General features: G+C 38.1%; 3 protein-coding genes and 1 long non-coding RNA gene across 6 annotated transcripts; all 4 read right to left on the bottom strand.

Annotated features, from left to right (window-relative positions):
* Positions 1-683: 683 nt before the first annotated feature.
* Positions 684-4322, bottom strand: VAMP727 (vesicle-associated membrane protein 727). Of its 3 annotated transcripts, XM_088697662.1 has the most exons (7): positions 4168-4272; positions 3932-3992; positions 3514-3777; positions 3219-3417; positions 3014-3134; positions 1144-1206; positions 684-1036 (listed from the first exon to the last, which is right to left on the bottom strand). In XM_088697662.1, the coding sequence occupies exons 3-7, from the start codon at positions 3701-3703 to the stop codon at positions 893-895; spliced, it is 717 nt and encodes a 238-aa protein (XP_088553788.1). In that variant the 5' UTR covers positions 3704-3777; positions 3932-3992; positions 4168-4272; the 3' UTR covers positions 684-892. The 3 variants fall into 3 exon arrangements, with proteins under 3 accessions (XP_088553788.1, XP_068329166.2, XP_068329167.2); XM_068473065.2 differs by lacking the exon at positions 3932-3992 and having other exon boundaries at positions 4168-4322; XM_068473066.2 differs by lacking the exon at positions 3932-3992 and having other exon boundaries at positions 3514-3759; positions 4168-4321.
* A 1495-nt stretch (positions 4323-5817) lies between these two features.
* On the bottom strand, positions 5818-12098 carry LOC137735159 (uncharacterized protein At2g38710). Its single transcript, XM_068474553.2, has 5 exons — positions 11789-12098; positions 10133-10252; positions 8867-8981; positions 7803-7896; positions 5818-6262 (listed from the first exon to the last, which is right to left on the bottom strand). The coding sequence occupies exons 1-5, from the start codon at positions 11890-11892 to the stop codon at positions 6057-6059; spliced, it is 639 nt and encodes a 212-aa protein (XP_068330654.2). The 5' UTR covers positions 11893-12098; the 3' UTR covers positions 5818-6056.
* Positions 8339-8713, bottom strand: LOC148695472 (uncharacterized). Its single transcript, XR_015964543.1, has 2 exons — positions 8574-8713; positions 8339-8467 (listed from the first exon to the last, which is right to left on the bottom strand). It is a non-coding gene; the product is annotated as an uncharacterized LOC148695472 (long non-coding RNA).
* Positions 12099-13245: 1147 nt separating the features above from the next.
* On the bottom strand, positions 13246-21095 carry LOC137734137 (serine/threonine-protein kinase VPS15). The gene is made up of 11 exons (XM_068473432.2): positions 20599-21095; positions 20216-20338; positions 20070-20115; positions 19819-19979; positions 19250-19329; positions 18922-19027; positions 18542-18718; positions 15266-18445; positions 14266-14510; positions 14086-14185; positions 13246-13715 (listed from the first exon to the last, which is right to left on the bottom strand). The coding sequence occupies exons 1-11, from the start codon at positions 20869-20871 to the stop codon at positions 13539-13541; spliced, it is 4668 nt and encodes a 1555-aa protein (XP_068329533.2). The 5' UTR covers positions 20872-21095; the 3' UTR covers positions 13246-13538.
* Positions 21096-26523: the final 5428 nt, after the last annotated feature.

Here is a 26523-nt window from a genome sequence, read left to right as displayed (position 1 = left end):
TGTCGAAATGGCAGCGAGCATTGAAATTTCTGCAATCTTGACGGCAAGTTTGGTGCGACAGTGCCAGATTCCGATTTGGGTCATCAAGATTGATAATGATATCATTATGTTAGGGTATATTTCCTATGTTCTTCCGTTTATGCTAAGACACGTGATGTAGAGTAAATTGAAAAATATCTCCGTTACTCGAGGCATAACCTGCCTAATCCATGCAGGGCTAATCATACGCATCTTTCCCACGTGGGTTTGAAATGTACAAGTTCGACACTTACTGATGAGGAGTTTGATATGCATTAGTGTGCCCCATCGTCACACTAATAGAACTTTCCCGCATTAATTGGATTGAAACATGAACAAAAATTATTATTTACCAAAACATTAACGAACCATTTGTGATAAAAATATCTAACTGTTTCTAAAAGTGTTTCAATTAGAAAGGGTCTTAATTAACAACACTTTGAATTTTTATTAAAATACTTGCTTAAAAAGAAGTGTTTCCGAAAGAAGAATCTGACACGTGTTTATAAAGTGCTTCTATGAATCAAAAGTACTCCACTTTTTTCTAATAAACATAGAAGCACTCTTGGCCATTCCAGAAACAGTCTCAGTTAAAACAAACAATGGTTACACATAACCACTAAACAAATTAGACACCATTTGGGGGAGACCAAACAAAAGACAGGTTGATGAGAGAACTACTTTTATTAAAGAGAACTACTACGTCCTCAAAATTAACAGATTAAACAAAACCAGCTGGTAACAGAGGTTTAATTACATGGCAGACGAAGTTGTCGAGTATCGGATTCTGCAAAAGTTCACGTATACAGGAACAAATAACATTTTGTACACCAAATGAAGAACATACGGCTAATAATTGACGCGGCTTAGCACCTTAACATTTGAAACCTCCGCAGGCGATGAGCCATATTATGATGATCAGGATGAGGACTCCACCTCCAATCATTAGCTTCATCTGGAGACTCTGCAGCCACATCTTACGTCGCAATTGCCTGCCTTGCCTCTGGAAGCTGTCGGCCTGTATTCAATACCAACATCCCAAGTAGCACGTCAACTACAAATGCCTTGTGAGCTCAAACTGGTTTTGAAATTATATGACCAAATCAGGTAAGTGATGTCATGTACCTGGAACTGCAGATTTTCCGTTTTATCAACCAAAAGTTCAATTCTCTCTCCACGATCCAAAACCTGCAACCAAGAGATGAGATTGATTCAATCAACTCACAACAGACCACTCATGGGTTGTATGAATCACAAATATTAGAACACTTGGTAAAAATATAGCTACTTGATTTCTTTCTACAAAAGCACAATGGAGACAAACCATCCCATCAGATATGGTTTATAACATTTATGTATTGAAAAGTAGTTATATTTAAAACACCGGACGATTAATATTTCGATCCACCTTCCCTCTCTGTTGTCAGCATTTCAGCATAAGTTTATCAGCATCATAATTCAGGTGGTCAAGTACAACTCAAACTAGTCTGATTAACTGATTACAATACTCATGTTTCTTGCTTAAATGAATTTACAAAATCCCATACGCAATTCAAGGAATACCATAAGCCCTTAATAACTATACGCACAATGAAGAGCAACAATTATCATACTCAAACAGAAATAACTTGCAGACTAAACTGCATCTATTGCAAAAGAAAGTAGAAAGACTCGAATTTATTGAATTTTTAAATTCACTCCTCCATCATGCAACCTAACCCAGGGTATGCTACCTAAGGCCTGTAGGAGTGGATTCCTATAAATGGTGTCGTGCTAGTAGAACCTGTATGCTTACTGTCGTTTTCTCTGATAGTTTTATATATCTTCCACTGAGTTTTCGTTCTACAAGTCATACTTTAATCAAGACTCAATCTAAAACAGACAGCCACCTTGTCTGAGGCTTTCCTGAATCAAGTGGAACTACCAAAATTCAGTCTATAAATTGAGCTGCCCTATCTCAATACTTGCTATTAATATCCAACTCTCATCACTCCCCCCGCAAAGAAATGTAGAAAATAAAAACCAACATATTTTAACAAAAGATGCACAAAACAACAGAGATGGTGACTGGTGACAACTCCCTATATCCCTAATTGATCTTCTTTACACCTAACATCCTTCACTTCACCTATTTAAAGTAGTTCACAGTGGAAGTCAATTCATTTGTCACATACTTCTCAAAAGTGATGCAATTTATCCACAAGATAAAGAATGAAAGCTCCGATAAAAATCCATTGTTAAATCTTTGATGCATGCAAACGTAATTGAAACTAGAAGAAGACGGGGAGTTCAATAGAAATCTGAAAGAAAAAAAGACAAAAAGACAATGTCGAAGACTATCTCATGGGCACCCCTTCAAATTACAAAGTAAAACTCCAACACATTCCAAGGCACCACTGTTACAGTTAGTCCACCTCACCCCTAAAGCATAATGAACTACTTCCCAAACTAATAACTAAGTTCTCCCCCTCCCTATGCACTCATCTCCAACTCCACCAAAAGTTCAACCACAGATGGAAGGAGAGCTTAAGAAGAGATAGCAAAAGTATAAGAAAACAAAATATCACAAGCAGCTGCACACAAAAAAATAAGATAAAATAAAAGCTATTCACTATACCATCCCTTTCAAAATCCACTAACAAGCAATAGTTTACTCATAATACCTTTCAAAAAAAATTATACTCGTAATACTCCAATTCAAAACCCAAATTTTAGGCTATATCCCCAAAGGTGAGGTTAAAACCCAAATTTTAGGTTTTAAACCACCCCCAAAATATCCTCCAACAAGTTGGGCTAAAATTTGGGTTGGGATAACCTAAGACCAACTCCAATGTTTACACAAAAATAATAACATTAAGCCACAATATCATTCTTTTGAAGATCCAGGATGTAAAAAGCTCATGGTCTCAAGTGAAGAAACCAGCATCAATGGACGTATGCATAAAATAACCATATGTTAAAAAAGTTTCATAGCCAATAATTATAAATCTTTTACCTTCTCAATATTGTCCATCATCACACCTTTGACCTCCGTGATTTGAGCCTTCAATTTGGAAAGCTTACTTATTTCTTCTGGATGCTCCATGCAATATTGCATGTGCTCCTTAAGCCTTGGCCTGTCAAAGAAAAACCCAATATTTACTGTCCATACTAAATTGCATAGAAGATTAATATTTAAACACCAAAAGGCAAACACACACCCAAATTCTCTGTCAAGATTGTAAGCGATGCTAAACCGATCTTCAAATAAGTCATCCTCTTCATCATCATCATCAAGAGGATGCGGCCCTGCATTCTTAATATCTGCCGCATACCGCTGCTTGAAATCCTCTTTCACTCGTTCAAGGAACACAAAAGGCACACTCCTTCCGGCCGATTCATCAGCAACAACAAGAAACACTGCAAACCCATTTAGCAGTTTAAATTACACATTCTGCAACTAGTATCTAAAACAAGCATAATTGCGATTCTCGGAACTTAAAAAAGAATGCGTACCAAATCCACTGTCAAGTAGGAAGTTAAAAGTGTAGCCATCGCACGAGTAGGTGTACTTGCTGCTACTGGAAGGTAGCTTCTGCAAGCACTGAACAGCAATGGTACTAAAGTTTCCGGTGAAGGTAGTGTGTTCTGCTAAAACAACACTTCCTTTTGCAACAAAGCTATATATTAATCCTCTGTGACTCATATCTGAATTATCACTTCAAACGCGCGAACACCCCGCGAAAGAAATATCACCAGTACCTAAACGCAGCAGTAAACCTAGAGAAATTACACAAAGTCTCAAATACCCTAAACCAAAAATACACACAATTAGCTTATCATATACGAGAAACCCGCCACGGCCCAAGTAAAATTCTAAAATTCGAGCGTGAGTATTCAAATGTTTGAGTCAATAATTAACAGTAATACTAACTTCAATTAGATGGGCTTTCGATGTGCTTGAAACCCACCATCGTCACTAAACCAATCATAACCTTTCAATTTCGGCAACCAAACAGAGAACGAAAAGGATATGCGATTTAGAAAAATTAAGGGTCCCCAAAGAAACGGGGATTGTAAAATCTTGATTTGCAAATCTTAAAAAATGAAATGAAATTACATCTTGATCTGCAGATAACACCGAGAGATAGGGAGGAAGGAGGAACTTACTTGTCAGATCAATCCGAGAGAGAGAGAGAGAGAGAGATGGATTTAAGGGGAAGTTTGCTTCGTCTGGAAGTTGAAGACCTGGAAAATGGATATTGGGGAAATCGGAAGTCAGATTGGTTTTATTGGTTTTTTGGTAAATAAATGTAGCAATTGTGACTGACATTTCCAGGTCTGGCATGTATTAGATTCCTCAACTCGATCACGACGTCTTTTCCAGCAAAAGGTTAAAACAGTCATTCTATTTTTACCCCTTAAATTATCTATCTGTTTCAAATTGATCCTCTTAATAAGAACTTAACCTACAAACAATTTGTTTGTATTTGTCGATTTCTCGTCTCTTCAAACTTGTAAGGAACTGACCATTTTTATTTTTATTGTTTTTCAAACGTTAATTTTGATCTATTACTTTTTTGAACTTTTATAATTAATCAATTTTCTTTTGAACTTTAATTTTAACCGATTACTCCTTAAACTTTTATAATTACTAGACTCAGGGGCAATTACATTGTCAATGGCCCGGTTGAAAAACGAGGGAGAAGCCACGCGAGAAAAATGTATTAAGAAAAATTAAACCATCCTTTTTTTAACTTGGTTTGGTTGAGTGTAAAGAAAATTAAGGAATTGTTTCTTTGTGTATGCGTGTCTCTCAAGAAATAAATGTTGAAACTTGAAACAGATAGATAATTTAAGGGGTAAAAATTAGGAACGGGCATGGACCGGGCCGGGCTCAAAATTGAAAAAGCCGGACTGAAACCTTTTGTTAATAAAACGGAATGGGACGGGTTTTGGAATTTGCAAAATGGAATCCGGACCTAACCGGACCGATTCCTACGGGTCCTCGCGGTCCAAATCTTCACTCATGCTTAACCTAAATCTGGTCTTCGTATCCTATTCGTTCCCCTCCCCAGCGTCTCCGCCGACGCCTTGAGCAAATCCTCCGAACTGTAACCCATCTGCTGATCCCAAAAAACCCAATCTTTTTTCATTTTCTTTTTTTGCATTGACAAATTAAAAGATATTGAACTATTATGGTACAGCAGCAACATTTTCCGACGAGTCCCTGCAAAATCACGACCTGGGTGCGCAGCAGAACGATGTAATCCGCCGTTTCCTGGAACGATTTGTCGACTTTTAGCGATTTTCTGACGTTTGCTTCTAACCGGATCTCGACACCGGCGCGACATAAGTCTTCTTCTCAAGGTGGGGTGTGGGTGTGGTGTGTTTGTGCTACGGGAAGGATAATTGCAAGTGAGAACTGTCACGGGGAGGAAAAATGGAAATGGGCCTGGGAGACAAAACCCAACACGGGGGTATTTTAGCAAACAAGTCAGTCCGTACTCGTTTACCTATATTTTTTGAACCGGCTTGAACCTAAAATTTCAAAACCCCACCCTGTACTGTCCCGTTTCTCTTTTTTAAAATTAGGAACCAACCCGTACCCGCCCTGAACCCCCAACCCGCGGTTCCTCTAGCCGTTTGCCCACCTCTAGTTAGGTTGACGAACGATGACTTACATGGCACAAGTAGATTGTAGATTGCCATGCCAATGAAACGAAGACGTGTATGTTTTAATCCGTGTCCTCATTTTATTGGCATCGGAGACGGTGTACCTCTGCCATATAAGTTTTTCTCAGGGTGTGAAGTCGAAAGGACATAAAATTACACATGCAATATTACTAGTTTTTGAGAAATTGAGTTACAAGTTTATAAAAGTACAACATAGCATTCGGGAGAAGCTGAGTTCAAGTGTTTGATTTCTTTCTTCAAAAATCGAAGGAATCTGAAGAATGATAATTGTCACCATTATTGGAGTCTTCAATGGTTATGGAACAACAAACAAATCCACCCCTCCAAACCAAATGCTTTCTTTTAGCGTAGTTCATAGTTGGTCAACGACTGCCAGATATAGCTCCGACGAGAGTCGGAGCTCTGCCTCTGGTTTCCTTGACGTAGGAAACATAGTCGTTGTGGTCCATGGTACACAATGAGCTCTGGTAGCGGGTCAATCGAATACTTTTCCGAAGCAGCTCAGTGATGCTGCCATTATAACCAGATTTCCGCATCAATGAGTCAATTGCTTCTGTTTTTGTCCAACCTGAAACCAAATCAGACCAGAATAAGAACCAAAACATTAACCAAACACAAATTTGCACCGAAATTCCGGCTTGATGGTGTGATTTACAGCCCACACATCGCATTGCGTGCCTTAATTTCCATTAGAAACCTAGCTGCAATTGGATCATTATTCCAAACTGAAGTAAGGAACTGTTTGCAATGCATATTTTGAAATATAATATCACCTGACTTCTATTCAGTGGATGAGCAACTGAAGAAATCATAAAGCATACATTAAAGCATGGGAATAGGTAACCCTGTGCCAACTAAATTTACAACTCAATCCACCGCGTTAAAACCTTGTCCATAAAAGATAGGGTCGTTTTAGTTTCCGTAAAAAAAATTGTGTTTATAAAACTATGTTGTTTTAGTTGCATTAAAACTATGTCGTTTTTTCTTTTTAGACATAGCAGACGTATAAGAATTGTTCAAGGTTAAGTACAACAAGTAGGACAGGGAATCAGTTTGGGCTACCATGTCGTTCAAACCATCGAACACTGAGTCGTAGTAACAGCTTACCTCAGTTATTTCTCTAATGTTTCGAACCTGTTTAAGGCTTAGATTTTGAACTTAGTTTCTATGCTTTAAAGTTCAAAATACTCAAACCCAAATCCTATGCCCTAAATCCTTGTATATCTTAAACTTCAACAAGACTCAAGCAGTGACACTAATGTATGGCTGCAGTGAAGTTACAACACAATACTAGATGAAGGAATCATCCGCATGAACCCATTTGAACCGTAACTTTGAAAACCTTACCCAACTATTCAAAAAGTTGGAAAACAAAAACTTCCACTCTCCTAGACGATTTTTAGCCCCTGACTAACTTTACCTCATTTTTATACCTTTACTTGAAAATACGTATATTGCTACTTATACATAATCTAGTGCAGTCTCATTCTAGGATTCATACAACCGACCTCACCTAGTGGGATAAAGCTTCTGGTGGTTGTTGCCGCTAATACCAAATCTATAGAAAAACAATTGGTTTGGATCTTTTGGTACTATAATGACCTATTCAATTAACAAAAAAAGAATATAAATAAGTAACAAAATATAAACACAATAAACTTAGCTATTGGTTCACCCACTCAAAGGACCTTTGTCAAAAATGCAGGACTTTTTAGTCACTTTATTTTTGTAAATTTTAATCACTCACCTTCTTCGTCATCAGGGCCTCAAATTGTACTCCTATGCCCCTTTGAGGGGCCCATCACAGGCGACTGTCTTAGGGCCAGAGTAGCGGTATGCTTTTGACTAATTTAAAAATAAATAAAAGGATGTGTAAAAAAAATCATGAGATATAATTGTAATTTTATTAACAGAGCAGAATTTGGAGAACTAAGCAAAGAAGTGAGTTAATAAAAGATCACATTTTCCAATTCTAATTCCATTTCAAAGGTCAGCGTTGAGGTTGTATCGCCAGAATTTTCCGAGATAGTACTATAGTCTATAACTTATTTTGCTCATAAATTTGAAAAAGGTCTATGTTTAGGTAAACAATGAGTAGGGAGAATTACCTTCATGGGCAGCAACCTCAGGCAAGTACGTGGCACTGCGCCTTGTATTATAGTCAGGATCAGTAAACTCAATAATTATACCATGTTTCCCAATCTGCAATGTTTAGTAGTCATGATAAGCGAGCAAACAAAACTTTAGTATCCATCACTGTTTTAAAAAGCAAAGGCGTAGGCGGGGCTACCATGGATAGCCCTGCCTAAGTGAAAGCCTTGAGACATGAAGCAAATCCTCACGGGACCTAAATTTTTAATATATATGTATATATAATATTTTGGTGGGATACATAGTCTTAATAGAGAAAGAAAAAAAGGATAATATAACTTTTTTTCTAAGCAAATAGTAATACAGTGTTACAAAAAAATAATTAATAAAAAAGATGCTTATTTTTTTTCCTGCTGGCCAATCACGTTTTTAAGAAAAGAATAAATAATGTTACAAGATGCTTTTATAGAAATGTCTTATTTTCAGTCTTTTCAGATCTATAAAATAATACTAAAAAAATGTCTAACCATAAGGAATATGGTGGGGTAACAAATGTCCGCAAAAGTAGGTCAATTTAAAGAGAAAGAAAAAGTATAAAGAACACAAAAAATCAGCCCAAAAAAAAACCACTCGCAACGACACCGTCTTCTTCATCTTCTTTGAAGCGCAACGGGCTCTGCAACTAAAAAACTTTCAGATTACAACTAAGAAAAATTCAGATTTTGGAAACTTGAAAAAAAAAAAAAACAAAAGATGCCCAGTCAAATGCCTCAAGCGCCTAGTCGCACCTCAACCACATCTAGGCGAGTTTGAGCCTACTTCGGCTGGGCAGAGGCGTTTTCATGGGCGCGCCTCCGAAGCTGCCTAGGCGTGTTTTTTAAAACACTGGTATCTCTATTCAAACAAACAACAACAAAGCATTTTCCCACTGGTATCTCTATTCATTAATCTAAAAACAAGAGTTTATTACAAACATAATCTAAACAATGAAACCCAGTGTATACCATAAAAAATAGCTGATTAAACCAAAACATTAAAGATCCTCACAAACATCCCAGCAGCAGAAGAACTTGAAACATACCTCCCAATCAAGATAGTGGCTAGCAGTTTCATAATCCGTCAGAATGGAAACTGTGCATTCCAAATGAGGTATTTCCTTAGCTTGTATTGGGGAAAACCTCCGGTCCTTCAAAGCACTGCAGAAAATTACAAACAGGAAGAAACCATTATATGTTGCACCAAAAAAAAAAATCAGAAAGAATAGAAAACCCCACATCAGCAGAGGAAAATAAAGTGCATTATGCAAACGCAGTTGGATGTCTCATGTATTCGGTGGTTTGCACAAGCCCTGTCCTAGCTCAAGCAATAAGCGTTGTTCCCAAGTATATAGCAAATCCAGGAAAGCAACACTGTAGAATAGTTCCATGATGATAAAATGTGACAGCCAAAGTGCTATTTTATAAGTCAAGAATCAAGTATTTCATTGAAGATCAAAGCATATTGATTTGTTATTACTGGAGTAGGGACTGGGTAGAGTTAAAGAAAATTAAGGTTCCAAAGGTTCATACAGCGGAGAATGCTTGTGAAACATCAAAAACGTGATGTGACCAATACCAGGAAGATCAAGAATGTGGATCCTACCAAGAAATGTAGTACAAGATTCGACCTTGTGACATCACCAAACAAGATTGCATACATTACCTCTCTTTTAACAACCAAGTGTATTATTTAGTGCAACGTATAAATCCTAATCTTAGTTTAATTCCAGCAAAAAAAAAAAAAAAAAAACCACGCACTATTTGAGCAAGGCTAAAATCATCATAACACACAAATTAGAAGGAATTTAGATGATAGCTAACTAAAGGGAATTTAGATGCATAATTATAAGGGAGGTAATTGGTAACTAAATCCTCTAAAGGCTGAGGTAGCAACCTTGAGCACCCTTTTGATGTGGGCTTCGCTAATTTCAACTCAATTTCTAGCCCATCTCCTTTACAGTTCTTCAATCACTAGACACATACACGGGCTTTCACACACACAACCACTCATAGGATCATCATAATACCGAACAAAATGCTTTTCCACGAACAAATTATGATTTCAGAGTTCAGACACATGGTTCATGATTTAAAAAAATAAATGAAAGTTTCCTTAAAACATAAAAGGAAAACCCAAACAAGCATGCCCAAAAAATACACAAGCACATGTACGTAGATCACATAGGTATAGGCCGCCAAACACATCTCAAATAACACAGGAAAGAAAACATGCAGAGATAGTACTCTATGTACATGTAGGACCACATATGATACAGTCAAGATGAAAAGTACAAGAGTTGTTATAATACCTGGTTAGAGCGTAATCCCTGAATCCATTAATCAGGCCCCGAGGTTCTAGTGTTCCTATGCATCCACGCAAACGAGGCTCACCACCATTCACCACTTTCTTCCAAGTAACGAACAATGGACTGAGACCAAAGCATTGTTAATGTCAGACGAGAACATCGAACGAATCAATGTCCTGCTTTATAAGACATAAAGCAATCCATACCCTTACGATTGTTATGCAAGTCTACAAGTTAAGTTCCCAACTTCACCCACACATTTCCAACCACACACACACATATAGATTCTATTAGCAGAAGGAAACATGAAACTAATATTTCTGGCTACTTATCACTCATAACCCCAACGACAAAGGGTAATATGAAAAGCACATGCCACATAATTGGAGTCAATGCAATATTTAAACTAAAAGCAAATAAATCTCAAACCAAGTATTGGTAAAAGAAACTGCAAGACGTATAGCCTAGTTGGTACATACACCACTCTTCTAAAGAGAAGGTGTCAAGTTCAAAACTTCCAGTCCCTAAATGTCATAACTGGTATGATAAAATTATTAGATCTATCTATCCTTTGTCTGGCCCAAGAAAATACATAAAAAACAAGGGAAAAAATAGTTATAGGAGTCCTGCATGGTCCAAGAAAATTGTGGGTCATTTAACATTTGTTGCTATACTTTTTCCTCCACTGGGATCAAGATCGAACAGTGAGCGACCGCAATTTCCTTGAACCATGGGGTCTAGGAGACTAATAGTCACAGACACAACACAAACTGAAACTGTGCTCTTGCTTTTGCAAATGACTGCACCTTACTATAAAAATAACAACACTGCAAAAATAGGAACGATTCACTCAACAAGTTCATTCTCATAGACGATCACAAAGCCAATGCTAGAAGCTAAGCCAGCACACCGAGCAGGCTCCAATAAAGGGCCTCCACGGCTCTACCTTCTCCTGCATATTGAAGCAGATTACCTAATTTAAATGGGCTTCAATCAAGTATCGAACTAATCATCCATCCTATCCCCTATTACGAAAACACGGGACCAATCCACGAGGCCTTCCAACACCACACTCATAATGACCGACGAAAATGAATGTTGTTTTGGATGCCAATACAGATAACTGCACTGTACATGGCTGAGCTAATGTACTTTGGGAAAATTCAGCAATGGCATGAGAAAATCATCTTGATCTAAGCAAAGCCACTGAGACTGGTTCAATCATTAAACATAAATTATTATTTTTTTATATATTTGAGCAAATGTCTTTGGGAAAATTCAGCAATGGCATGAGAAAATCATCTTGATCTAAACAAAGCCACTGAGACTGGTTCAATCATTAAACATAATTTTTTTTTTTTTATATATAATTGTAGTTCATAGTAGAAGAAAAATAAAAACAGAATTATAGTAAAATCTATCTATGCAATAAAATAAAAAAATGAAGCCCTCCCACTAAATGCAATCTCAAGAATCTGCAGCACAAGTAAAACCATGACAACAGATTTTTCTAGAAAAATTATATATAATAAAATTGAAAAGAAATTGTGTACCTGCGTGCTTTTGAGTGAGATTGTATTATGTATATGTGTGCGTGTGCGTGTGTGTGTGTGTATATATATATATATATATATAGAGAGAGAGAGAGAGAGAGAGTACTGCTGGCCGTCGTCGAAGGGTGGGGGAGGAGGTTGTTCGGTGCTGTAGTGAGCGAGGAGAGTATCGAAGCAGTAAGCCACCATGTCCTTGTCCGCCGACACCATTTTTGTTAATTATATAATCGGTATGAATGATCGGTTAGTTCGTATTTGATTTGATCCTTGAAATTAGGGTTTTTGGGAAAGGAAGAATGGAAGTATTAAAACCAAACTTGTTTGGTCCCAGAAGAACCAGCAAGAAGCCAGAAATAATTGAAGGAGAGAAGAAAGCAGGAAAGCAGGAAAAAGAAAAAGTAGAAATATTTCTTTTCTTTGCTCGAGCATCCACCATCCTCAAGTAACCGAAAAATTAAAAATTAAAAATTATTTCCCTTGTACTACGACGTAGCGACGTAGCGTTGAATTTTATTTACGTTAATCTAATAAAATTTATTATCTACTTTTATCTACGGTTAATATAATCAAATTTATTATTTGATATTTACTGTAAGAGTAAATTACATTTTCATATCTCATGTTGGAAACCTATTTCAATTCCTTACAACATCTTCAAAACATTTTACTTTCATACCTTAAGTACTATTTTATTTCAAAATAATACATCCGTTATATTTTCCATCATGCTGATGTGGCTGCCACATATATGCTATATGGCTACCAAATATGTGTCATGTGGCAAAAAATGTAACGGATTGATCGCTGTGAGGGGGGGTTGGGGGACGAACTGAGTTGTGAATTTTTTCTTTTCTTTTCTTTTCCTATCTTCCTCCTTCCTCCTTCCTCCTTCCTCCTCCTCTTCTTCTTGTTGGCTAGAAATCTAATCGACGGGATATAAAATACCCAACTTCAATTTACATATTTCCATTGAAGTGGAACTCATATTTACAGGTTCCGAAAACGATTGAAGATGCCCTTGAAGGATTGCTTTTATCATGCTGGTTTAATAATTTTCCTTCCTACGAAGATTTGAAAAGTACACATTTCAAGAGGCTGCATTGTTCCCATTTTGAAAAATCATTGCCTTATCAAATTATATCGAGACATGAAAAAGATTCAACAAAAGACAAAAACAAATCCACTATATGTTATACGTCAAGCAATACGTGGAGTTTAACTCCCAAACCATGAAAAAGTACACTCCGTAGAAGTACGAGGCCAGTTCTCCTAAACCCAATGGTCCAAGAATATTATGATCACTGACCGTTCGATCTGAATCCAAGGTGGAGAAAAAAGTACAACAACAAAGTTAAAATGACCATGCATTGGTCAATTAAGACCGATCGGTAAGTGACCACAATTTCCTTCAACCATGGAGTCTAAGAGAACAACACTGGTAATAGGACATTCTTACCATATGAATCTCAAAATTCAAACGTTGCAAGCAGAAAACGGCAAGAACCAATACCATCGAAACCATATTCTTTCCAGATGCAATACAACAGTAAATATGAAAGAAAATTTGAACCTGGAATCGCAACTATGCCCAAATTTACGTAATCCTGTATCAAGCATTTCCACAGTAAATATCAACAAAGGGAGGCACGTCATCAATAATTTACGAGCCTATCTATATTTCTACATGTGTATAAACTATACATATCGAGCAGGGTGTGACACAAACATATATATATATATATATATGACGAGGGGTTAGGCAACTGTTAAAATAGGGAGTCTAAGCTTAACAATAATATACAACAACACTAGCATTGTGCTATGTATGTACAACATAATATCTATCACCTTGTCAATCACTTCCAAACCTTAATTGCCCCATCTCTACCGCTTGATATTAAGTGTCTCTGATTTAACTTAACCGAGGCCAATGATAGGATTGAATCGCGGTGGCAGCCAGCAGAATCAGTGGCAGCAGCCGCAAGAACTGCCTTGGCTGTCAGCTTTGATGTTAGAGGTCGTCTTTTTGTCTCCTATATTTAAACCAAAAACCAATTCAAGAATTACGTACCAAATTAAAATAATAATAGTAATTTTCTTCAACTTAGCAACTGATCTAGTGTCCTATTTGTTACAACGCAAACACCGAGACCAAGAACACAATAGAACGACCTGCGACATAAAGTTTAAGCAGCTTATAAAAGAAATATAATAACAGCAAGCACATCCTATTGCCAGTTCCATGAAGGTTCTTTGAAACTACCAAGTCATTTTACGTTAACTGTGGTTTTAGGAGGATAAAGTTAAATAATCTAAGATCAACCTCATCATACCCTTCCACCGAGGATAGTTTACCATGCCACCTCATTTCATAGATATATGACTACAACTGATTAATCATACCTGCACAACTTCCACACCAAAGCTAGATCTTGTTGCATAGAAATCATCATTACCAACTCCCTTCAAGTTTGGCCCACAAATTGAGTAACTTCGACCGGGGCTGCAATATATGGATAAAGCCAATTAGATAACAAGACCCTTTAGTAAACCAAGAAAGTACTATTGAAGTTGTGTACAAACCTGTAATGATCCCATCGACGTATCTTCAAATCGGTTCCTCCAGTTATCAAATCACCCCCAGGTAAGGGCAGCAATGAACGGATTCCAGGAAGACGAGGAGTGGGTTCATTTAGTTCATCAACTCTGTAGTGGGAATTGCCATTCCGTCTCAGATCTGGTTTGGAACTTTTACTTGATGACTTAGCCAAGGCCCAAGGCACTTCAGACATTTCAGCATCACTTTCGTAACTTGCCACTCTCAGCACCTGCAGGAAAAAAAAAATGAACATCTATCTCAACATTTGAACAAACGAAGGTAGACTTAACAAGAAAGGGGCCATGTGTAGGCAATGAAAATAAAAAATAAAAAAGAGAGAAATAATAAGCATTTAAAAGGTTTGGTAAAACTCAAAGGCTGAACAGACCATCCAAGGGCCAAGAGGCACTTGATAGTTTTGTCTACACAAATTTAACCTTTTTCCTAATCAACAAATTACCATCTCCAAAGTAAAAATTTGCATAATCCAATCTTAAGCACCCTCAAGTTTTGCATTTCTATTGGTTATGGGGTTCATGAGGGCGAGGGAGAAGCAGGGGGCTGATTCCAGGAGTCATCAAGAATCAGTAAAATAAAAATCGGACTACAAGAAACTAATATATCATTCAGCTAGTCTGAAGAAAAGAAGTTGGAAATTTTGGTAAACCACAGAGTAAAACCAACAATCCTTCAATTTTAACCTAAAAGAGAGTGCATGGATGAAACCACAAAATGCCTCTTAACTCTCCAATTCATGATTTCTGCCCAAACCCCATCTGCTTTTATAAAATAAGATCTGATCTTTGCTTTCAGTTTTCTTTGTTTTTACGCTTTGAAAAAAAGGGCAACCAGAGGAGTGTAATCTATGCATACGATTTTATCATCTAACTTTTCCAGTACAATCCATATCTAAAATCTAAGAAAACTTATATAAGATGATTTCTGTGTAAGTGTGCAAACCAATAAAAGAGAATTTTTATGTACCTGGTGGCAGCTTCCATTTTCAGCATTCCAAAGAGAAACTTCATTGCAACCTGCAGCAACATAAATAAGGGGCCTTGCAGCAGCAGACACGGAGGCATTAGGTGGAGGAAGAAAAAGGCACATTTTCTCTATTGGGCAAACAGAAGAATACTGCCATGAGTTTACAGGAATAAGGAACCTCATATCCCAAAGAGTAAGCACACCCCTCGAAGATCCTGACACAAACCAATTTTCACAGGAGCCTGTTACCAGCGAAGACACATAGCCCTCCTCAGGAGTTGCTCTCAATGTCCAAGAATTGGTGTTCAACCTTGTATCCCAAAGATGGATACCACAATTTTGGGTGCTGTACATAACCATCTGATTTGTGCAGTTATCCGCTGAGAAATTTAACAAGCTCAATATGGCACCCTCCTTTATATCCTTCTTCTTGATATCAGCAACACCTGAATACTTTTCAACCACATTACCAAGTCCCCTGGAGATGTAATCAACAGAAAACATATGTATCATGCCATCACATGCTCCTACAACGACTCGAGCAGACCCCCGGAGCATTGCACTGCACAGTGCACGGCTTCCCTCTAGATGATAAGTTAACCTTGACCGAAATGATATGTCCTTTTCCAACTTTCTTGAATCCCACACCTTAACAGTGGAATCATCAGATGCGCTCACAAAAAAGCTATGATCAGTTGAAATGGCTATGTCATTGACAGCAGACCGATGTTCTTGCAGGTGAGCAACCAACACCCCACGAGGCCTCCAACCAGAGTCTGGAATTGATGAATTTCGTGCAGAAGACGGCATTCCTGTTGGATCACTTGAAGTGGATGCATCTTCCAAGGGTATGGCACTTCCTTTTGTAGTGCCAGATAATCCCATATTTTGAAGCTTGCTATTAGCAAAGGCGGTTTGATCATTATCCCTACCATCAGGCTCATGTACAACTCTATAGAACTGTTTGGAGCCATTGCCAAAATTGAATGATCCTGACACAAGCTTAGGTGCTGGAACAGAACTAGCCAAACTAAATGATTTATTTACTGGCTCTATCCAAGGCATGGATGATGTACCAATTCCTACTGAATTCACTTGTGAAGGAGAATCAGATGCTGGAGGAGGAACTCCCGCTGCTCGCTTGTCCATGCTAAAGGAGTATAAAGGTATGCCAACTGATGATTTATCGCACATGAAGCTATTCACATAACTTCCCTGTGGCCACATAAAACCTGAATATTGCATTTTTTCAGAGGACAAAGGATCGTGAATGTCAACTGTACTAGAAGCGCGTGTAAAGCTTCCCATACTTCTCAACTTATCCTCACCATCATCACATTCAGTTAACTCTCCTTGTTGCAAGGCCTTTCCAGTAAGTTTATGATTTTCAGGACTCTGGTGCTTGTCTGGCCAGCTCCTTGTTGAACTCAGTTCCTCAACCCCTTGCTGAAGTAAATCAACACTTTCCCATTGTTTAGACTGAGGCCAAGAGTTGTACCATATCTTTCTCTGTCTTTCCAACATGTCTGAACTCCTTGCATTTTCTAGAACTTGGTAAAAAACCTGTCTTGAGACTGGAGGTTTTAAAGACGAAAGGAGAGCCTTTTCAGAAGCAAGAGATGCTGGCTGTCTGCGGAGTAAGGGCCGAATAACAGGGGCTAGAAAGACATAGGAATCTACAGCACCTAAGCTTTCACTACTGGCTGCAATAAAAGTGACAGCTGACCTTCTTACCCACTGACTGGGATAGCATAACAATGGAAATGCACGCTCAATCATTTCTAGAAGTATCCTCTTCCTCAAGAAACCACTTTTGCACAAAATGGCCAGACAGTCCAATGCATTGACAATGACAGCCTCTGTAACATCACTTACAGCCTGCTCAATATAAGGTAAAAGATATTCTTCCACACTTCTTTGACCCACAAAGAAACACACATACACAATTTGCCCATAGAATACTGCTCTCAGCTGCTCATCTCGATCATTCAGAAAAGCAGGGAGAATGGGTAACAAAAAATCATTACTCTGTCTCTGGCCAAAGAAGCAGCATAGGTTGCTAATGTCCTGAAGGAGTGCTCTCCTGATATTTGGAGTTTTCTTTGGACCCATAACAAGTTCTTGAATGACCTCAGCTATAGATTTCCTCAACACTGCAAGCTGTGCATCGCTATTCACCCTCTGCAGTTGACCAGATGTCTCACTAGATGATACCAGCGGCTTTTTTGCAGAAGTTAATTCATCAAGTACCCCAGCCTCACTCAAGCGTATTGAGTGAACCAAGAAACCATAAGCAGTTAATGCCAGCTTAGCTATATTACTGGCATAACATATTCTCACGCTTTCCTCTGGGTCATCGGGAAGCGTGGAAAGCATTGGCAATATATACTCCGGAAAAATTTTTGCATCACTGGGTGGAAAATCCCGGACTAGAGGGAGAATGTCACACAACGTCTCCAAGGCAGCACAACGCACAATTGCAGCTGAATCTGAAAGCATTGCAACAACATATGGAATTACACGTTGCAAACGATCTTCATCATCAATGTACAAGGCAGACGATTTCAGCAAGAGTATGGCCCTCCTTCTTAAATGAGGCAATTTTACATTACGTATGCAGGAACAGAGCAGCGAGGTAATCAGAACCATGCCCTCACATCTGATACTGTCTTCAGGTAATGGCAGAAACGGCATGCCAAAGGTATCTGACTGGCTGTCATACTTGGACATCAATGAATTAAAATCATTCAATGTAATCTTTTTCAGAAAAGGATGATCATTTCTCCTAAATGCATTGGAGATGGATTGAAGTAAATCACCAGGAGATTGCATGCCATAGTTTCCAAGATTCGGGGAAAACGCAGAATCAGGAATATCATTCAGCATTGGCTTGGTACCAGAGTAATTATTACTTTGTTTAACATCCCGAAGAAGAGTATTGATATCACCAAGAAGTTCTAATTGATCACATTTTAAGCCTTTACCCATCTCTTCTCTCTTTGGAAACGAGCCCTTTGTCAAACTTTTGTTCTGCATTCCAACCGCCTCCTGAGAAGTTCTACCACTAAGTGCATTGGCACTTGAAGGAGTTCCCAGTCCGTTTCCACCAGTGTCCTCAGTTGACCTACTGCTCATCATTTGTTTAAGTATCTCATGAAAAACACTCTGGCAAAGTGCAACCTACATACAATAATTACAGAGTAAAATATTACCTTAATGTGAGTTCCAAAAATTATGAAGTGCCAGTCTTAAATATTATGTACCAACATTTCTTACCCTCATATCTGAATGAAGGGGATTCCAGAAACAATGAAAATTATGCAGAAACGGAGAGAAGTAACTTGGAAACACAACAGTTGTATACTCCTGCAGGTAGCTATCAGCAGAAAGTCGCAACTCTGGTTCCAACTGAATCATATGAAGTATCATCTTGCGAATCCCATAATCCGGTATCTGCATTCAGAGTGCATATAATAACCATGTACATCAGTTAGGCAACACTAGAACAAGTAAGATGAAATATAATAACCAAGGGTTGTCCGAAATATAAGGTTCAAGACTAGGGAAGCAACTAGATAAGGAGTAATATAAAACACTATGGAAAGAGATGTGATGAAAACTCGAACAGAATTGTATACTTAGTAGCGAGAGAGTACCTTTTCAAGAAGTTGGCTAGGATCGTACTGCCCTCTACGATAAGCAAGAAGTTGAGAGAGTTCGAATAGTGGCTGGCCCTCAAGGAAAAGCTCAGCAATTACACACCTAAAACAACGTCGTGAGTATGATGATGCATCCCAAGAGAAAATCATAATGATTGTGGTGATCATTAAGCATGAGCACATTCTCATTCGGGCTTTGACAATGCAAGGGTTAAATTGACATATATCATTATCATTCTATATCTGAGATTTCAACTTCAAATTTGACATAAAAATGAAACAGTCATGCTCTAAAAAGAGAGATCCTAACATCACAAAAGCTCACCCTACAGCAAATATGTCCATAGATGGTCTTAATGGTGCATCTTGTGCAACCTGCATCTCACCTCCATGCTCATAAAATCTCTGAAAAAAGAAGGCATTTGAATAAACTTAATAATGTAACCGTGTTATTAACGAAAGTATACATCATGACTGGTTAGTAAGATCTTTCATAAAATTAGTGGTCAAACTTCTAAGTTGACTCCTAAAAGACGCAGAAAAAAGCTATTCAATAAATTTAGTATATTTAGATGCATAACAAGATGTTATAAATCGGTGCAAATATATACATTTTACTATGATTCGTACTGCATTGGAATTTGTATAATTGCTCAAATTTTGTTCCAGGATAGCAGCCACATTATCAAATTCACAAACCCACTCCGATCAAGCCGGATCTTATGACTGCAAGCCGTATCCCTTTTATGAGCATATATGTTCATGATGTATGCACATAATTACATAAACGCTTACAACATCAGAAAAAAAGACAGAAAATGTATAAAAGTGGGGCACCTCCTCGGTAGAGAAATGGAAAGAAAGTGAACGCAGAAAAGAGATAGAAAAGCGAACCTCAGGAGCAAGATAACAAAGCCTTCTTCCTCCAGTGTCAAAGAAAAAAGAGAAATCAGAAGGATCGTCATATGGTATGTAGGTGGGTTTGAAAGATGCGAAGTCAGCAAGGTAAAGCCAATTCCAAGAAGTCACCAATACATTCTCGCACTTAATATCACCTAATACGACAAAAAAATAGAAAACCAATAACATTACTATGACATTGACAAGATAACACTGATGAAGTTCCAGAACTAAACTGAACTGACCGTGACATATTCCTTTGTCATGGCACTGCTTCAGAGCAAGAAGTAACTGCACCAACCACCACAAAACAAAACGCTCAGCAGAACTACAAACATTAGAAACTTAAAAATCAGGGAAGACAGACAGAGGGCAGGTGAGAAAGAAAGACCTGAAAAGCCAACCATTTCTTCTCGATTAGACTGAGAAAAGGGCGTGTGCTTAATCGGTCATGCAGATTGTTGAAGAAGAATTGCCTCACGAGATACGCTGCTTTATCTGTCTCTTGCCAAAACTGCAAGAAGAAGACATCGGGGGTACCATATACTCAAAAGTTTTCTTCTTTATAAACTTGGAAACATCAAAGCATGGTATGATACTACTCAGAAACATCAAAACAACTCAGACCCACTTGGAAACATCAGCTTCCAAGCAAAACCCAGGAGTTTTAGCATTAATCAAACTCATATGCTATAGTAATACATAAATTAAACTAATTGAAAGTTAACTAATCCTGTTTATGCTAATCAAAAGCAGAAGAAATAGGAAAAGGACCTGGAAGGGCCAAACGTGAGGGTGATCGAGAGCACGGAAGGTTTCCTTGATGTGGCAAAGACGGCGCTCGTATTCGCGGAGATCAATGGAGTCGCCGCGCTTGAAATAGACCTTGACGAGGACCAAACCCTCGTCGTGCTTGCACTCAATCGACTTGAAGAAGCGGCTCCGCCCTAGAACCTCCTTCAAGACCACGTTGTAGGACGACGGCAGGTCGTGGAGGTAATACTCCGACGCCGACACTTGCGTCGTTCGAGCGATCTTGTTCCCCATCGATTTTCCCTTTGCCTTTGCCTCCCAATCCGCAATCAATTAGGGCTTAACATTAAACTTTGGGGGCACGCAACCTCCTAAACCAATTGAATGAGAAAAAAAAAAAAAATGGGGAATTTAGAGCTTAGGATTTCTGCATGTCGGAGGGAGTGGGAAGAGGAATAACACGAGACCAACTCCACCCTTATCCACTTTGCGCTAGCAACCAGCTCATTTATCCACTTAATTGAACAGTAATAGACCCAATGAACAGTAATAAACCAAAGCATCTCCACCCCAAAAAAAAATGTGCTGGCACCTAGTCTAAAAATATGCTGGCACAAACGATCTCCACCCCTACAAAATACGCTGGCACCCAGTCCATTTAAAATATTAAATAATTTTTTTATAAAATAATAAATAAAAAAATAGTTTTAATTTCGGATAGGATTTTTAACCAATCTCGTCACGCCACGTGTCATTATCCGAACGTACTATTTTTTTAATAGATTTCCGCTAAGATTTTCAACCAATCCCGACAACCCACGTGTCACTTCCTGTTTACAATAATTTAGGCAAGATTTCGATAAGATTTTTAACCAATCTCGTCACGCCACGTGTCATTATCCGAACGTACTATTTTTTGAATAGATTTCTGCTAAGATTTTCAACCAATCACGTAGTGCCACGTGGCATTGTCCAGAACCTCATCTTCTTTTTTTTTTGTCCATATAAACCCTACATCCCTACATCCATCCTCACACTAAACTCAATCCTTTTTTTTAGCTCAGAATTCTTCTTTATCGTTTTCAAATCTTGAGTTCTTACAATGTCTTCTTCAAGGAGAGCGTATAAACAGTTGCAAGAGCAGCAGAAAAGGTTGTTGGCACAACAGGAAGAATTGGTCAATCTTGACCAAGGTGGAGGTGGAGATGAGGCCTTCGCAATGGAGAAGGATGAGGATGATCACCATAGAAGGCGAAGGGCCTCACATTCCCGCCGTATCATGGAAGCTATGGGTCAGATAGCCAAACCCGGACGTGCGGCAAACATCGATAGAAGAAGGGAAAGACGAGGTAAAGATCTCTTGGAAGATTATTTTATTCCCAAAAGCGTTTACCCTGATCATATTTTTAGACGTCGGTTTAAAATGCAACGAAGTTTGTTCGCTAAAATCATGAGTGATGTTTGCAACCATGATCCATATTTTGTGCAAAAAGATGATGCTTTTCATGTTCTAGGTCTTCTTCCTGAGCAAAAAATTACGGGTGCCTTGCGAATGCTTGCATATGGAGCATCTGCAGATCAAGTGGATGAGATCGCAAGGATGGGAAAAACAACAGTTTTGGAGTCCCTGATGCGGTTTTGCTCTGCAATTGAAGCCCTCTACACCAATGAGTACCTTCGGCAACCCACGACAAGGGACATGCGAAGGCTTCTGAGGAAGGGTGAGATGCGAGGCTTCCCTGGCATGATTGGAAGCATCGACTGCATGCACTGGACATGGAAAAACTGTCCAAGTGCATGACAATGAGCTTATGGCGACAGAAAATGAGCCAAAAGCATCATTCTGGAAGCAGTGGCTTCTTTTGATACATGAATTTGGCATGCTTTTTTTGGTGTTCCATGGATTTGACAATTTGCCAACATTCTCATTTGTTGAATGATTTGTTATGGTTCTTTGCATTGTAGAATTCTTGTGCTTATAGTGTCTATAAAAATTACATAAAAATTACATAAGAATTGTTGAATGCATAAAAATTATATAAAAATTACATAAGTATTGTGGAATGCATATTACATAAAAATTACATAAGAAATTAAATAAATTAAAATATTGATGTGGGTGGAATGCATATAAATAAATAAAAATATTGTTACCTCATCCGCTAAACTTGTCCCACTACGCAAATTACCAGAAGCATGAGAGAGGGCGTTTTTCCAACAAGTAAAGGATGCGTTGAGTTTTTTCCAACGACCTTGAAGACCTTGACTAGATCTTGCATCTTTTCCATGTACATCGTTGAACGATTTCGTAATTTTACTCCACATTTCTCGCTTATCCATCTCATTACCCGTAATCGGGTCATGAGTAGTGCGAACCCAACATTCACACAACGTAACATCTTCACTGAGCTTCCACGAAGTCATTTTTTTCCCTCAAAGTGTACAAAATATTCAAATGTAGAAAGTGTAGAAAATATTGAAATGTGGTGTAAGGTGGAAGATGAGGGTTAGGTATTTATAGAAAAAAAAAATTAATTTTTTAAAATTTTTCTGTATTTTTTAAAAAAAATTTGACATTTTTAATTAATTTTTAATAAATTTTAATGTTGTAATTAATCTGGACTGTTGGATTTGAAAAATAATCAAATCCAACAGCCAACACGCTGCCACGTGGCCAACGGTCAAATTTCTGACCGTTGGGCCTTTTTCCTTTTTTTTTTTTAATTTTTGGTGAAATAAACGTGGACCGTTGATCTGTGATCGAACGGTCCAATTTAAAATTTAAATTTAAATTTTTTTTACCGTTGGAAATCCAACGGCCTACAAAAACTAGCCGTTGGAAATCCAACGGCTCTGAGGAGGGCCACGTAGCACATTCCCAGATGACTGCAAGTTGGCCTGCACGCGGGCCCCACCGCCTGCAACGCCTGTCGGCTACTCACCTGCAAACCCGCGTGTTGTGCACGCGCCAAGAAACAGACCGGCCTCTGGGTCTGTCCATTTTGGGCTGGGCTCTTAACTGGCACGGGCTGGGTGCCAGTCACTCAAGCGGGCTGGAGCTCATTTTAGGCAAGTCGGGCCATTTTCTTCACTTGGTGCCAGTCAATCCAAGAGGGCTGGAGTTGCTCTGAGGGGGTCGGGTGACTAAGGCCAGGCCTGGTTTGGTACGATTCTGAAAAACCTGTATCAAAAAAAAGCTCAAGCCTTTTGTGTTTGGTAAACATTTAGTTTTAGCTTTTTTTCATAGTTTTGGGTGAAAAAAAAAGCCGAAAACAAGAAGCTGCAAAACCCAACTTTGAAAAAACGACTTTTTTTCACATCTGTTTTACCTAAAAGTTTACCAAACACTATAATACTGTTTTTTTTTTTTCAAAAGCACTTTTACAAAAAAGTTTACCAAACACTATGCTGCTTTATTTCATAGCTGCTTATTCTCACAATACAGCAGAAGCAGCTTTTTTTTCAAAACACAGCAATACCAAACCAGCACCCAACCCAGTCCGGCTTATTACGCGGCAAGATTCGCCTTCAAAATATTGTTCTTCGCCAAGATTTTTCTTTTTAATTATAAAACGATATTCATTGTCCATTGGATATGAGCGGCAGTTGACAATCGAATGTCCTTTGAATTGTTCGGTTGAGGCCAATCGAATGAACTTAAAGGCGTGTGAAGACCAAAGAAGTACAGTAAGGTCTCGTTTGGCATGCTGTATAAGACCATCGGATAATACTAATAATACGAAATGAGCGTTTGGTAAGTTTGGTATTAAATAAGCACCGGATTATTTAATCCGGCCCCACCATTTTAATACCTCTCCCATCCGCTTCATTATGCCCTCCACAACCTTAGTATTATTAGTCGAACTCCTGCCAAAGAAAAATCATGCTTGCCTTTCTCAGACCTATCCTGCCATTAGCTCTTGGGGGTCGCAACCTCCCATTAACACCAAGTAGATACAAAGAGAGATTCAGAGGTAGCAGATTGAACGATTCACACCAAGTAGATACGAACAAAGAATTGGATGTAGCAGATCAAACCCAAGTGGGCACCGTGACCTCCATTCCTGAGCGTTGCGACCTCTGTTTCTGGGCATCATGACCTTCGTTCCTAGGCGTGCGACCTCCGTTTCTGGGCATCGTGACCTCTGTTCCTAGGCGTGCGACCTCCGTTTCTGGGCATCGCGATTCAAATATTTGGGTTTGTGGCTTAATTGCTAATTGACTTTTGTTGGTGTGTGGGGATTAAATTCAAAATTGGGAGATATTTCATGTGGGTAATGGTGTAATGGCTGCTGGGTTTCCAAAGAATGTATTTCTGACATGGATTAAGATCTCAATGGATATGAGGAACCCAGCAGTTGGATACGACGAAGCCAACGGTGGCGGTGCCACTAAGTAGGTTCTTTCTGCATTTGACAACTTTTTTTTTTTCCTATTCTTTTTCTTTTCCATTAATCATCAAACTGGGTTCCTTTTTGCATTTGACAACTTTGTTTTTTGTTTTTTTTATTCTTCTTCTTTTTCATTAATGATTAATTTTGTTCTCTTAAAAAAAATAATAGTTATAAGTTCTCTTATCTGGTACAATATAAATAATACGACTATTAGTCTAATACTGCACCAAACGCCTGACTAATTAGTCAGTACTATCCGATGACAAATTATCATATCCGATTGAAATAGTCAGTACAATTCAAGCTACCAAACGAGGTCTAAAATCTTTATATAGTCATAATGTTGGAATTAAATTAATTTTATATTTTTAGGGAGATTATTACTAAATAGAGATGTAGTTAAAAAAAATATTATGATTTTTATCACAAATGGTCTCTGAAATTAACTTTCACCATCAAGATGGTCCCTGAAATTAAAAATCAATCAATGTAGTCCTTGAAAATAGGTGTCGCAAATCAATGTGGTCCTTCCGTTACAATTTTGTTAAGTGCTGATGTGACACATAAATAGGCCTCATAAGTCTTTTTTTCTCACAAATGGTCCTTGAAATTGACCCACGACATCAAAATGGTCCCTGAAATTGACATGCGACATCAAAATGGTCTTTAAAATTGAAAATTGATCAATGTAGTCCCGCAAGTAAGTGTCTCAAATCAATGTAGTCATTCTGTCACAATAAATTCTGTTATGTGCTGATGTGACACATAAATGGGTCACACAAATCTAATTAAATTATAAAAAAAATTACAAATAGGCTTAATAATTTAATAGTTAATAAAAAAAATTATCAACCCAAAAAACCAATCATGCAATCACCTCCAATTCTAGTTCACATTTCTCTACCTCCTTCACTCTCTATTCTCTAAACAAAAAATACCAATACACATTTCGACACTGTCACGCCCCCGACCCGCAAATAAAGACTATTCACAAGTTAGGGTGTGAGCCATATCTTAGCTATAGAAAAAATTATACAACCAAGATATGGTGGAAAAATTAAAATTAAATTATAACAATTACACCATACATCAACAAAATCTTACATAAAATTTATTGAATACGCAGTGGAATAACTATAGTGCACAAATTAATTCATAAAAAAGTACCAACTAAAATAAAAATTGAAATGAGTAGCTCTTGCAAATACAAAAAAAAATGTATGCAATGAGATGCATGAATGTACTCATTCATTTCTAATCCCGTTAACCCATACATAAGGCACCCAAGCCTGCACGTCTCATACCATGCTTATACCACTTGGCTCCGGATATGTTAGAGTATGAGTTAATTCCCGTTCATCCCTTAAACCCAATTTTTTTAATTAAACTCTCAGTTTCTACTTTATTATACAGGCACTTCCCCCGACGCCCAATTGTATATTCAAGCCCTTCCCCCAACGCTTGACATATACAAGATTTCATTATTTTTATAATCAACCAATTTGTATACTCAAGCCGTGCACCCTACACTTGACATGTACACGGTTCATTA

The sequence above is a fragment of the Pyrus communis genome, chromosome 7 (genome assembly GCF_041283825.1).
Source record: "Pyrus communis isolate YQ-2024b chromosome 7, ASM4128382v1, whole genome shotgun sequence".
NCBI lineage: Eukaryota > Viridiplantae > Streptophyta > Magnoliopsida > Rosales > Rosaceae > Pyrus > Pyrus communis.
Note: the sequence above shows the minus strand (reverse complement) of the source record. Positions and strands in the feature narration are given on the sequence as shown.